The sequence below is a fragment of the Colobus angolensis genome, unplaced genomic scaffold (assembly GCF_000951035.1).
Source record: "Colobus angolensis palliatus isolate OR3802 unplaced genomic scaffold, Cang.pa_1.0 Scaffold581, whole genome shotgun sequence".
Classification (NCBI taxonomy): domain Eukaryota; kingdom Metazoa; phylum Chordata; class Mammalia; order Primates; family Cercopithecidae; genus Colobus; species Colobus angolensis.
This window is the reverse complement of record NW_012119388.1, coordinates 115,201-129,323: the sequence shown is the minus strand read 5'-3', so window position 1 is coordinate 129,323 and position 14,123 is coordinate 115,201. Positions and strand designations below refer to the sequence as shown.

The 14,123-nt window shown below is 46.8% G+C and overlaps 1 protein-coding gene and 1 pseudogene across 1 annotated transcript in view; one reads left to right on the top strand and one right to left on the bottom strand.

The window, feature by feature from the left end:
• Window positions 1-14,123, top strand: part of LOC105526266 — a 137,296-nt pseudogene that overhangs the window by 8,146 nt on the left and 115,027 nt on the right.
• Window positions 12,426-14,123, bottom strand: part of LOC105526264 (ankyrin repeat domain-containing protein 18B-like) — a 64,020-nt gene continuing 62,322 nt past the window's right edge. Inside the window, exons 12-13 of the mRNA XM_011962208.1 lie at window positions 12,908-13,028; window positions 12,426-12,457 (exon numbers count right to left, since the gene is read on the bottom strand). Of these exons, the coding sequence (XP_011817598.1) occupies window positions 12,426-12,457; window positions 12,908-13,028 (153 nt within the window). The remainder of the gene's footprint in view (window positions 12,458-12,907; window positions 13,029-14,123) is intronic.

The window sequence follows — 14,123 nt, the reverse complement described above, 5'->3', positions numbered from 1 at the left end:
CAGGCTCAGGAAACAGAACAGACGAGAACAGGAATGCACTAGATTCATACAGTGACTCAAACCTGTAATCCCAGCGTTATTGTAATCCCTCATAGCTGTAATTCCAGCACTCTGGGAGGCTAAGATGGGAGGGCCACTTAAGCCTGGGATGTCGAGGCTGCAGTGAGCCATGATTATGTCACTGCACTCCAGCCTGGGTAACAGAGTAAGACCCCTGTCTCAAAATAATAATAATAATAATAATAATCATAATCATAATAATAATCATGATGCACAATTTAAAAATGAACAAACAGATTGGGCACGGTGGCTACCACTTGTAATTCCAGTACTTTAGGAGGCCGAGGAGGGCGGACCACGAGGTCAGGAGATCGAGACCATCCTGGCTAGCACAGTGAAACCCTGTCTCTACTAAAAAAAAAAAAAAAAATACAAAAAATTAGCCGGGCTTGGTGGCATGCACCTGTAGTCCCAGCTACTCAGGAGGCTGAGGCAGCAGACGTGCTTGAACTTGGGAGGCAGAGGTTGCGGTGAGCCAAGATCGCACCACTGCACTCCAGCCTGGCAACGAAGCATTACTCCATCTCAAAAACAAAAACAAAAGCAAAAAACACAAATATCTAGAGTTACTAAGCGGTTGGGTAAAATTAACACTGTGAAACAGAGCCAACAAAATCCATCTGTAGGCCGGGCGCAGTGGCTCACACTTATAATCCCAGCACTTTGGGAAGCCAAGAGGGGAGGATCACTTGAGCCCAGGAGTTTGCAACCAGCCTGGGCAACATAGGGAGAACCCATTTTTACAATTCTTTTTTTTTTTTTATTAGTCAGGTGTGGTGGCACACACCTCTCGTCTCAGCTATTCAGGAGGCTGAAGTAGAAGGGTCACTTGATCTCAGGAGTTTGAGACTGCAGTGAGCCACAGTCTCACCACTGCACTTTAGTCTGGGCGACAGAGTGAGACCCTGTCTCAAAAATGAAGAATTAAAAATCCACTGTGGGCTGGGCGCGGTGGCTCAAGCCTGTAATCCCAGCACTTTGGGAGGCCAAGACGGGTGGATCACGAGGTCAGGAGATCGAGACCATCCTGGTCTACACGGTGAAACCCCGTCTCTACTAAAAAATACAAAAAACTAGCCAGGCGAGATGGCGGGCGCCTGTAGTCCCAGCTACTTGGGAGGCTGAGGCAGGAGAATGGCGTAAACCTGGGAGGCGGAGCTTGCAGTGAGCCGAGATCGCGCCACTGCACTCCAGCCTGGGCGACAGAGCGAGACTCCGTCTCAAAAAAAAAAAAAAAAAATCCACTGTGGGAAACCAGAATATGCCATCCCAAAACATGCCACTTTGATGTAAGGATTATTTTGAGTTGAAGGCACTTGAGAAGATTTACAAAGACAAAGACCCGCTGTATCAGGAAAGACAAAAGTTAACCACCAGAGACAACTTTAGAGCTTAACAACCTGGAGATGGCACCAAAGGAATCTACATAGCAAGCTATACTAAATAGCCTGTAACTGCCATTTATTTGCTGTTCCACAATTTGCTGCCCTTAGAAATTCAATGTCCTTGTCCCTTGTCTTGTCACTTCTCTAAAAATTTACTGTTCTTTGTTGAAGATGCTATATCAGCTGGAATTCCAAGCCACCTCTTTGAGGCCTATTCATTCCCTGGGTATTTCCCATGTATATGTGAAGTATACATGCTAATACACTCGTTTGTTTTTCTCTTGTTAATCTGTCTTTTGTTATAGGGGTTCATTCCAACTAAGAATTTATGAGAGTTGCTGAAAAAATTAATTTTAGTTCCCTACACTGCCATCTGAAAAACAAACACCTAAGAATGAGAATTAATGAGTACTTACAGAGCAAGGCTTTAGATTAAGCATAATTAATATCTCGACAAGATATGTGAAAAGATATTTCATTTACTAAAAGGAATTAAGCCAGGAATGGTAGCTCACACCTATCATCCTAGCACTTTGGGAGGCCAAGGTAGGAGGATTGCTTGAGTCTGGGAGTTTGAGACCAGCCTGGGCAACATAGCAAGACTCTAACTCTACAAAAAATTAAAAAATTATCTCGGTGTGGTGGTGTGTGCCTGTAGTTCCAGCTAGTCAGGAGGCTGAGGTAGAAGGATCACTGGAGCCCAGGAGTTTGAGGTTGCAGTGAGCTCTGATCTTGCCACTGCACTTCAGCCTAGGTCACAGAGCGAGATCCTGTCTCAAAATAAATTAAAAAATAGAATGAACTAAATATTGATTTAGAATTCAGTTTCCCAAATAAAAATTCAAAGGGCTTAATAACAAAATAGATACAGCTGAAGAGTGAAAAATAGAGTTGAAATATCAAGCAGCTAGGAAATTCAGGAGACTAAAAAACAGCCAGGTGTGGTGGCTCACACCTGTAGTCCCAACACTTTGGGAGTCTGAGGCGGGCGGATCACCTGAGGCCGGAAGTTCAAGACCAGCCTGGCCAACATGGCAAAACTGTCTCACTAAAAATTAAAATTAGCTAGGCATGATGGTGCATTCCTGTAACCCCAGCTACTTGGGAGGCTGAGGCATGAGAACTGCTTGAACCTGGGAGGTGGAGGTTGCAGTGAGCCAAGATTGCACCACTACACTCTAGCCTCAAGATTGCACCACTACACTCTAGCCTATCTCAAAAAAAAAAAAAAAAAAAACAAATTCTCATAAAATGCAGTTCGAAAGAACAGAGGTGAGAAGTATAAAAGAAAAATTAGGAAGTATGGAGGATAAATCCAGAAGTTCTATCATACTATTTAATAGGAATTCCAGCATAAGAAAACAGAGGAAATGGAGGGGAAAAAATAAAGAAATAAATAATGAAATATTTTCTGGAGGTGAAAAAACACAAAAGCTTTCACATTGAAAGGACCCCCTGAAGACCAAGAAGAATAAACAAAACAAAACAAAAAAGACCTACACCTGAAGGGGTGGCCTGCCCCTCCACACTTGTGGGTGTTTCTCGTTAGGTGGAACAAGAGACTTGAGAAAAGAAATCAGACACAGAGACAAAGTATAAGGAAAGAAAAGCGGGGCCCAGGGGACCGGTGTGCAGCTTACAGAGGACCCACGCCAGCCCCGGTCTCTGAGTTCCCTTAGTATTTATTGATAATTATCTTTACCATTTCAAAGAAAAGGTCTTTGTTGAGGAAACAACTAGAAGGTGGGTTGGCTTTACCCTCTAGGGTCCAAAAATCTCAGGATGTGTTTAGTGTCTCCACTCCTAACCTTCCCCAGGAAAGCTTGCCATCCATTCTGCCTGAGAACTTTCCAATCAGTCCTGAAGTCCGGAGACAACTGGAGCAACACATTCAAAAGTGGTTCATTCAACACCAGGGCAACCTGGGAAGGATCCAAGAGTCTCTGGATCTGATGCAGCTTCGGGACGAATCGTCAGGGACAAGTCAGGCCAAGGGCAAACCCAGGCCCTGGCAGTCCTCCACGTCCACAGGCGAAAGCAGCAAGGAGGCACAGAAGGTGAAGTTCCAGCTGGAGAGGGCCCTGTGCCCACATATGGGGCAAATTCTGGGGAAGACCCTGCAAAATCTATCCAGGGGCATGGAAAGCTTCCCAGGGAAGGTTCTGGGGGCGACCTCTGAGGAGTCGGAAAGGGACTTGAGGAAGCCCTTGAGGAGTGACTCGGGAAGTGATTTATTAAGACGCATAATAAGGAATCATATAGAAAACGTCCTGAAAGCCCACGTGGGCAGGAAGTTGGGCCAGATGAACGAGGGCTTGATCCCTGTGAGTGTGCGTCGATCCTGGCTTGCTGTCAACCAGGCTTTTCCCGTGTCCAACACCCATGTGAAAACCAGCAATCTAGCACCCCTGAAAAGTGGGAAAGCCTATGTGAACACAGCCCAGGTGCTTCCCTTCCTCGAGCTGTGTACTCAGCAGGTGCTGGGAGCCCATATTGGGAGGTTATGGGCCAAACACAGGTGGGGTCTACCCCTCAGGGTCCTCTAACCTTTTCAGTGCTTTAAACTGGAAAAGTTTCGTCCTTGTCCCTTACACAGCTTGCCGGTCGCTCCTCAGCCACCTGTGAATCTGGGGCTGGCTCAAAAGTTGAGGTGGCCACGTTCCTTAGAGAGCCACCAACGGCAAGTCTGAGAAAGCAGGTGCTGACCAAAGCATCTGACGGGCCAGAGAGTCTTCTGGCCTCTTCCCCTGCATGTAAGCAGTTCCAGAGGGCCCCACCAGGGATCCCATCTTGGAATGATCATGGGGCCTTGAAGCCTCCCCCAGCTGCACAGGAGGGCATGTGGCCATCTAAGCCCTTCACATAGAGCCTCACAGGTAGCACCCAGCAGAGCAGGAGCTTAGGAGCCCAGTCTTCACGGGCTGTAGAGACCAGGGAGGCAGTGCCACAACCCAGAGTCCCTTTAGGAACCCGTATGCTGGCAAACCTCCAAGCCACAAGGGAGGATGTGTGTGGTTTCGAGGCTCCAGGGACCAGCAAAAGTTCTCTACTCCCTAAAATGTCTGTCTCCCAAGATCCAAGACAGCTGTGTCTTATGGAGGAGGTTATTAGTGAATCTGAGCCTGGAATGGCCATGAAGTCAGAGACCCAGCCTCAAGTTTGTGCCGCTGTTGTGCTCCTTCCAGATGGGCAAGCATCTGTTCTGCCCCTTGTTGCAGAGAATTTGGCTCCTCAAGTGCCCCAGGGCCATCTCCAGAGCGTGCCTGCTGGGAACATGCAGGCTTCCCAGGAGCTACGTGACCTCATGGCAGCCAGAAGGAGCAACCTGGGGCACAGGAAGCCCAAGAACCCAAACTGTCAAGTCTCATGCAAGAGACAAAGCCCGATATTTCCCCCTACTCACAAGAGTGAGAACTCTAGGAAGCCCAACTTAGAAAGACATGAAGAAAGGCTTGAAGAATTGAAGACTCCTCAACTTACCCCGGTCAGAAAAACAGAAGACACTCATCAGGATGAAGATGTCCAGCCATTGCCATCAAAGAAACAGCCTCCTTCAATAAAACATCAAGCAATTTTTTCAGCGGGTTTTCTCGAAGGAAAAAAGCAAGCCAGCACCAGAACCAAAAAACAGGAAAAAACAGGTCCTGTGTGTACAGCAGCAGTGCTGAAGCTCAGGGGCTCATGACGGCAGTCGGACAGATGCTGGAGGAGAAAATGTCACTTTGCCATGCACGCCAGGCCTCGAAGGTAAATCAGCACAAACAGGAGTTTCAAGCTCCAGTCTGTGGATTTCCCTGCAACCACAGGCTTTTTCTACTCAGAAGAGAGCAGAATGCTGAGCTATGCCGCCAGCAGTCAACGAGCCACTCTCAAGAGCCAGAGTTGTCCCAACAGAGAGAGGAAGCAAATCAGAGATCAACAGCCCCTGAAAAGTGTCCGGTGCAACAATGATCAATGGGGCCTGCGACATCCCCAGCTCTTGCTCCCCAAGAAAGCTGTATCCCCAGTCAGTCCCCCTCAGCACTGGCCGAAGACTCCCGGTGCCTCCAGCTACCATCTAATTTGGTCAGTCAGAAATTCTTTAGCATTCCTTAGAGAAAAACAAGTCCCCAAGAAAAAATTCACTCTATGTAGAGAAAAAATATTTTCTCTCGTGAATAAAAAACCATATATATTGTGGAATATTATGTACTAACATGAAATGGCTTTGATTTGTGCTGTGCTTGGTGTGGGCTTGGTTTCTAGAAGCAACAGGACATGGACGGGTGCTGACAGTGATGCTGCAAGCCCACCTTCTTCCTGAGTTCCTTCACTGAACCTTACGTTTCCGTAACACTGTCTTTACACAAACAACAAAAAATTCTAAAAACAAGATGAGAAAAACCTATGAAGAGCCCACTCTGAAATATAGTTCAACCCATCTTTCCACTACTTACTGTCTACCTCCAAGTTTATGCAGCTCTAGGGAAAAGGTTTGCAGAGATGTCACAGGGCTGAACATCGCCATGCAGGCTGCAGGAAGTGCATGTAAGGATCTGGTCAGCAGGGACCTGGTCAGCAGGGGCTACTGAGCACTGCTGGGAGATGTCAGGTGCAATGCACATTATCAAGGGCCCTGTGGACAGCTGGGATGCCCAGTGGTGCCCATAGGCCCAGTCGAAAGTGGACAAAGCCGGTGTTTGGATGGACCTGGGAGATCCTGCTCAGAGATTTTGACAGGACCCTGCTGTCCAGGCCTGACAGACTGGGGGGACCTGTTAAGTCCTCCATCCCTAGACCAGCCTCCCACACAGCTGAGTGCTGATTGCCAAGACATTAAGGAAAAGGCCTTGAAGACATTTCATACATCCACTTCCCAGTACTAATTTTCTCTATGATCATAAAGAAAACAGGTTTAATGGCTCATAATTCTTCAGGCTGTAAGGAGACGTAGTGGCTTCTGAATCTGGGAGGACCCAGGAAGCCTCCCAATCATACCAGAAGGCAAGGGGCACAGAGATGCTTCATATGGCAGGAGTAGGGGCAAGACTGTGAGAGGAAAGAGGTGCCACACCCTATTATACAACCAGATCTCATGAGAACTCCATATCACAAGGTCAGCATCAAGAAGATGGTGCATAACCACTGGTGAAGGATCCGCCCCTCCATCCCCACCTCCACCTCCACCTCCCACTGTTTCCAGGCAGAAGCCTGCTGCACAGGCAGAGCCAGATTCATAGACCCAACAACAGCTTGCACCCTCAGTGTGGAAAAGCTGCGGGCACTCAACACTAGCCCCGTCCATGGGAGCAGCCGCGGGGGCTAAAACTTGCAAAGCCACAGGTGCACTGCCCTAGTAGAGGTTGTCCATGAGGCTGTGCCTCTGCAGTAGGTGACTCCCTACTCCCACTACACCCCACCCTTCCACCACCCTGCAGCCAGCCTACTCCTCCTCACCCTACCCACCCCTTTTTCCTTTCACCCAACCCACCTCCCATCCATGATTAAATCACTCTCACTAGGCCCTCTTCCTTCTGTCATTCTCCAATCCCTCCAAACCCTCTCAGTCTTTGTTTGTTACCCACTTGGAACCTGCTTCTACTTTTTCAGGTATCTCTAGAGTGAGGTTGGCTACATAGTAATAACACAAAACCTGATTTAAGGGGGGAAAATTGAAGAAGACTTCAGAAACTTGCATATACAGAAGCCCTGTGCAAATTAGCCAAGACAAATGGAAAAAGGCCTTCAAGACATTTCACAGCTCCTCTCTGCAGTTCTAATTTTCTGTATTATCGTAAGTAAAAGAGGTTTAACTGACTCGGGATTCTGCAGGCTGTGAAGGAAGCATAGTGTCTTAATTATACCAGACGGCCAAGGGACAATGAGCTGTCTCCCATGGCAGGAGTAGGAGCAAGACAGAGTGAGGAAAGAGGTTCCACAGCCTGTTAAACAACCAGATAACATGAGAACTCACTATCAGGACAGCATCAAGGCGATGGTCCTGCATCGTTCATGAAGGATCTACCCGCACCATTTTATGACTAAATCTTTTTCCACCTAGGCCCCACCTCTAACATTAGGGAGTATAATTCCACATGAGTTTTGAAAGGGACACAGAGACAAACCATATTATTCTGTCCCTGACCCTACAAACTTCATGTCCTTCTCACATTGCAAAATACAATCATGCCTTGCCAACATGAGTCTTAACTCATTTCAGCATTAACTCAAAGTTACAAAGTCCAAAGTCTCATCTAAGTTAAGGCTCAAGTCTCTTTTTTCCTATGAGCCTCTGATATAAAGCAAGTTCACTGCTTCTAAGGTACAATGATGGTACAGGCATTATGTAAGCTTTCCATATCCAAAAGGAAAACATTTCCCAGAAAGTTTCTTATTTCTATCTGAGGCCTCCTCAGCCTAGCCTTCACTGTCCATGTTTCTATCAGGATTTTTGTCACAACTATTTAACCAGTCTCTAAGATGGTCCATTTTCTCATCTATCTGTCTTCTTTTCAGCCCTCCAAACTCCTACAATGTCTGTCCATTACCTAGTTCCAAAGCTGCTTCCACATTTTCAGGTATCTTTATAGCAATGCTCCAGTCCTCATTTGCCATTTTCTGTATGATTCATTTTGAAAAAGAGGTTTAATTGGCTTATGGTTCTGCAGGGTGGACAGGAAGCACACTGGCTTCTGCTTCTGGGAGGCCTCAGAAATCTTTCAATCTTCGTGCAAGGCGAAGAAAGAGAATTGTCTCACATGGCAAGAGCAAAACATGCAGAGTAGGGAGGTGACATAGAGTTTTCAATGACCAGGTCTCATGAGAAGTCACTCATGATTGTGAGGACAGTAGCGAGAGGATGCTGCTAAACCATTCATGAGAAATTTGCCTTTAGGATTCAATCACCTTAGACCAGGATCTACCTTCAACATTAGGAAATATAATTCAACATGAGATTTGGTGGGGACACATATTCGAATTGCATCATCAGTCTTTGAGTATAAAGACATCCACAGCAGGCTTTATACAGCCAGCTTCTTTGAGACTCTTCACACGGTTTGAAGTCTACAGCATATACACTAAAATATTCATACTTTAAAAAGCAATAAGTAAGTGGTATCTTTCTTCCAAAAGTTACACTGCTGGTGTAGGCATTCATAGCCTGATTTAGTTCATCTTTGCTACTCTTTCTATTCTATCACCTTATTAACTGTTTCCTACACAATTCTATATTCAGCTGAGTTTGAACTGAGAACAAAAGCATCCTTGTCCTACCACCAATAGCTGGCACTAGCTCTTTTTTAGTGTTATTATTCTGCTGTAGAAAGTATCCTTGAACTGGAAACAGTCCACAAAGGAGTATCTAGTCATTTAACAATATCAATTCCTGGGTGACTTTTTGAAAAAATAGTATCTCTTGTTGCAAGAAATGCTGCATCTGTGAGTCCATGTTTCTCACTCAAATTGGATGAAAATGGTGAATTTCAGCCACAGTGTCCCAAGAAATCCTGTTCCTGTGATTCTGATGTCATCAGCCTCTGCACCTCTGTCTTCCCTTCTGCCCCACATTGCCTGCTTTTCGTGACATTGGTAAAAGCTTCCTTGTGTATGCGGATGATGTCTAGGATGTTGGCCTGGTGTCCCTGAGACGGCCCCAACAGGTCCATGACTGGGTCCAGGTCCTGCCTGGGTTGATTGGCAAAGAGCTCACTGACGGTGTTGAAGACATCTCTGGTGAAATGACGGCCTGTTCCAGCTCCAAGACCTGGCCGAGGCTGAAGAACTGGCTGCCTTCTGATGCTCTTTCTTAAAGCCTGTCACCGTCATCTGCTTGCATGTCAACTGACTGGCTGTGAAGTTGAGCTGAGTGTCCTGCTGTCCATCTTTTTGGTGAATCACTCGAAGCTGTCAATCTTGCTCTCCCACTCCTAAAGGTTGAGGGTCATCCTGGGGGTGGGCTCAGGGTCAGGAAGAAGCTGGAATTCACCATCTCATCCTTCTCAGCTTTCCTCTTGCCCTGTCTCCAGGCTGTCTCTTCAGCACTGGTGGGGCACATCAGGAAGTGATGGAAAATGTGGCACTGTGCCCGCAGCCAAAAGCTGGCCGTGTGGTTCATCCACCAGATTGGGCCCTTTCTGTACTTGAGCATAGAGTCGTCCTCAAGATGGCCTGTGGTCTCCCTCTTGGCACCCAAGAAGCCCACAGTGTTGTAGGAGCCCTGAAGCATGGACTGGGGCCCCAAGGGCAGCGCACACCCTGCTCCTGAGCCTGCTGCTCATTTTCTCTATGTGGCTCCATTTGTAGCATAGTTGTTGCACTGAGGCCTGTGCATGCCAGGCAAGGCCAAGCTGGTTCAAAGAGCAACCAGCCACCTCTGCAAGGGTGTGCCAGGAGCAGGTGGACCAGCCACCAACCTCACTCGCTGCCAGTCAGGGAAAATCAGTAATTCTGCCCTGGAGGTAGGGCCCCAGTGCCATCTGCTTTTCCTCAGGCCTCCGCCCCATCAGCCATCAGGGGACAGCTACTCAGTCTGTGGAAACCTGGCCACCCCTGCTTCCTTGAATGGGTGAGGTTGGTGGCTGGTCTACCTGCTCCAGGCACACCCTTGCAGAGGTGGCTGGTTGCTCTTTGAGTCAGCTTGGCCTTGCCTGGCATGCAGAGGCCCTGGGTATTAACAAGCTGTGCTGAGTGAGCTTGTCCTATCTTGTGCCAAATTCTAAGTCTGGCCAGGGCCACAGAAGGCTGAGTCCCCTGGGTGGTAATCCTGGCTGCTGCTGGGGGCCCACAGTGCCTCTCCCCTCCCAGGGCCCAGGATGAGGCCCAACTGGGTCAAGACCCTTTAGATATGGATCTTGTTCCCCAGGAGGGGGCCTCTGTCCCACAGGTTGGGTGAGAAGATGTATGGCATGCTGCTGGCTGCTAGGGTTGTTGGGAGGCCACGTTTACCCTTCTCTCCAGGGACATCAAAGTTTCCAGCTTCCCCTTTGAGAATGACGTCCCAAGAGCCAGGTGCCATCTGGGGCTGCAGGGCAGCTGTCCGCATGCTGCCCTGGCTTCTTCCATGTTTGCTCATCACTACCCACCAAGGGGGGTCAGATGCAGGCACCATGCAGGGCAGTTGTCTCTGGACCTGCGTCTTGGTATCATGTAGCCAGACTGGACCTGGTGACAGGGCCCTGATGGGGTTGTCCTGGTGGTCCTGGGGTGTCCAGAACAGATGCAGAATGGAATTGCTGTGAGGATGAATGAGATGACTCTCAGCACAGAACAGGCACCTGGTGAATGCTCAGGGATTACCTTCAGTAGCTGCCCAGAGGCCAAAACCACCCACCTGATAGCGACTGTCCCTAAGCCAGGAGGAAGAGAAGAGAGCAGGTTCCACTCACCTGAGTCTGATTAGTCAGCTGTGTTGAGATGTGCCTCTCAACTAGAAAACAGTCCTTCACGCAGAGCCACTCACAGACTCTGCTGTGTGTCTCTTACTGCTCCACAACACAGAGGCGATGGGGACTCAGCAACAGCGACATCATGGGATGACACAATCCACCACAACGGGAGCCTGCTTGGGTCAAGAGAGCCGAGAGTCAGTGTCCTCTATCCCCTGAACTGACGTGTGCATGCATTGTGTTTGTGCATGCGTGTGCGTGTGTGTACATATGGGTGGGTGTGTGTCTTGCTTCTCTGGCCAGGCCTAGCTGCTCCACTCACAGGTGCACCCACGTCCTCATCACTGTCACCACCAGGGCCCAGGGCCAGGATTAGAGCCTCCACAAGTGCTCCCCAATCTCTACCCTCCCCACTGAGGGTTGTCCTGGGGATGCAGACAGAGGAAGGGCACCGGGCAGAGCAGAGAGGGCTGGCACCCTCTCTAGGTGGAACCCAGGTCATGTGTAAAGTTGTAGTTCTGCCAAGCAGTGCTGAATTCAACACATCTCACATTTTCTTTCCAGCAACTCTCCAGGGTGCCCTAACTCAGCTTCCCTACAGATGGAAGCAAGAAGGCTCCACAGACAAACCCCCTGCCTGAGGTCACACAGTGGCCAACTGGCCAGGTTCCTACTGACCAGGTGCCCCCAACCAGGTCCCCACTGATGAGGCCCCTAATGACCACTCCTCCATTGACCAGGTCCCACTGACCAAGTCCCCACTGACCACGTCTCCCTAACCAGGCCCCCATTAATAGGCCTCATGGACCAGACCTCACTGACCAATTTCCCACTGATCTGGTCCCCATTGACTGGGTTCCCACTGACAAGACCACAATTTACCAGGTTGCCGCTCACCCCAACCCCACTGAACAGTTCTCCATGGATCAGTGCCCAGCTGACCAAGCCCTCTCTGACCAGGCCCTCACTAACCAGGCTGCAAGCCACTAAAGCCCCACACTGACCAGGCCCCTAATATACTGAGTAGATCCCACCAACCAGTTTTTTATAGTTTATGTTTCAACCCATCAGGCCTCCACTGACCAGGTCCCCACTGACTTTTCTTGGAACTTTTCTTGAGAACAGATGTAAGTCAATGACACAGTAAATGACAGGAGATTTAAAATATCATCTGTCAAGCGACTGCTTATGAACGGTTATTGCTCAGTTAAGTATTTCTAAATGAGTCTGAGGTCTGTTGGCCTTCAATCTCTACCAAAACCCTGAGAACCTGATGATGCCGTTGTTTTCGGAGAATCCTTTCAGTGTGCTGGCTGACAGTTCCATGAGGATGGCAAAAGTGAAGAAATTGTAGTCAGTGAAAAAGAGATGGATACACTTCTTGGGAATTTTTTAAGCTATGGAACATGATGAATTAATGGTGCATAAGTATACTCTTCACTGTGAAAGTTTTAGTTTTCACATCTTTCATTAGATGTGTGTGTAAGAAAAAGATACTGAACATAGTATCAACTAACCCAACAATTAAAAGGAATGCCATTTGCTATTTACACTTTATTACTAAAATAAACCTAAATTTAATTAATAAATTTTGGCAACATACTTTTCTGTTTCTCTAATTATTTGTTCTACATAGTCCGACTCCACCTAAAATAAGTAAAAAAAAATAATGTTTAAATTAAACGAGACATTATCGTGAGAATAATAAATCACTTACAAAATGTGGCCTTTAGTATTTTTAGTGACTAGACATAACATGAAGTTTGCTTAAATAGAAAAATAATCACATAAGTAAAATTTCTACTTATTTTAAGTTTAGATAATAGGGGATGTATCTGTGTAATGCTGTTTAGAGTAATCTGAGAAAAATAGATAATATTGGTCTGTTGGATATACATAATTTTAGAAAGGTGGTGTTTTATTAGTACAAACGTTAAACAATGGCAGGGCATGACAGCCCATGCCTGTAATCCCAGCACTTTGGGAGACAAAGGTGGGCAGATCACAAGGTCAAGAGATCGAGACCATCCTGGCCAACATGGTGAAACCCTATCTCTATTAAAAATACAAAAATTAGGTGGGCATGGTGGTGCGTGCCTATAGTCCCAGCTACTTGGGAGGCTGAGGCAGGAAAATCGTTTGAACCCAGGAGGCGGAGGTTGCAGTGAGCCGAGATCATGCCACTGCACTCCAGCCTAGTGACAGAGCGAGACTCCATCTCAAAAAAGAAAGAAAAAAAAAGTTAAAGTCATATTTTGCAATGAATGCATTGCTTTGAAATTCTTAGCAAAACTCTGTCCTTTATAAAAGTTCAATCCAATTTTTTACTTCAATAAATTTTTTCTTAAAAAAAATTTATATTCTTATAGAAAAAAATTTTTATAGTAAATATTTCTTGCTTTGGTTTTTTTTTTCTAGTTTGTATTCTAAATTAAAGTGGTACCTGTGTAAGTTTCTTCCAAAGGTATATTGAGGGATGCTGAGGTTTGGAGTACAATTGAACCCATCACACAGGTAGTGAGCATAGGACCCAAGTAGTTTTTCAACCCTGGCCCACTCTGTCCCTCCCCATTCTTATTTCCCAGTGTCTACTGTCCCCATGTTCACGCCAATGTGCACCTAATGTGTAGCTCCCACATATGAGTGAAAACAAGATATTTGGTTTCTGTTTCTGCCCTAGTTTCCTCAGGATAGTGGATTCCAGCTGTATCCATGTTGCTGCAAAGGACATGACTTTGTTCTTTTCATGACTGCATAGATTTCCATGGTGTATATGGAATTTTCCAATCCACCTTGGATTTTCAATCACCCAATCCTTGGGTGCAACTGGATTGACTCCATGTCTTTCTATTGTGAACAGTGCTACAACGAACATACAGGTGCATGCATCTTTTTGTTACAATGATTTATTTTCCTTCAGGTAAACCCCTGGTATAGTAATGGGGTTGCTGCGTGTGGGATTACATGTGCCTGCCACCACGCCTGCTAATTTTTGTAGTTTTAGTACAGACACGATTTCATCATGTTGGCCAGGCTGGTCTCAAACTCCTGGCTTCAGGTGATCCATCTGCCTCAGCCTCCCAAAATGCTGGGATTACAGGCGTGAGCCACCGCACCTGGCCAAGCACAAATCTTTTAACAGAAGAATGGAAATGAATCTTTCGGTGTTTTATTTAATTCATAAAATGCACTTATTTTGGATTCTATTAAATAATAAATATCTATGTGTGGTTAAGTGTTTGGTTGCCAGTCATTCACTTGTGATTATGGGTGGGAAGAGTTAAGATGGTGCAAAGAAACTTTAAAAGTGGTA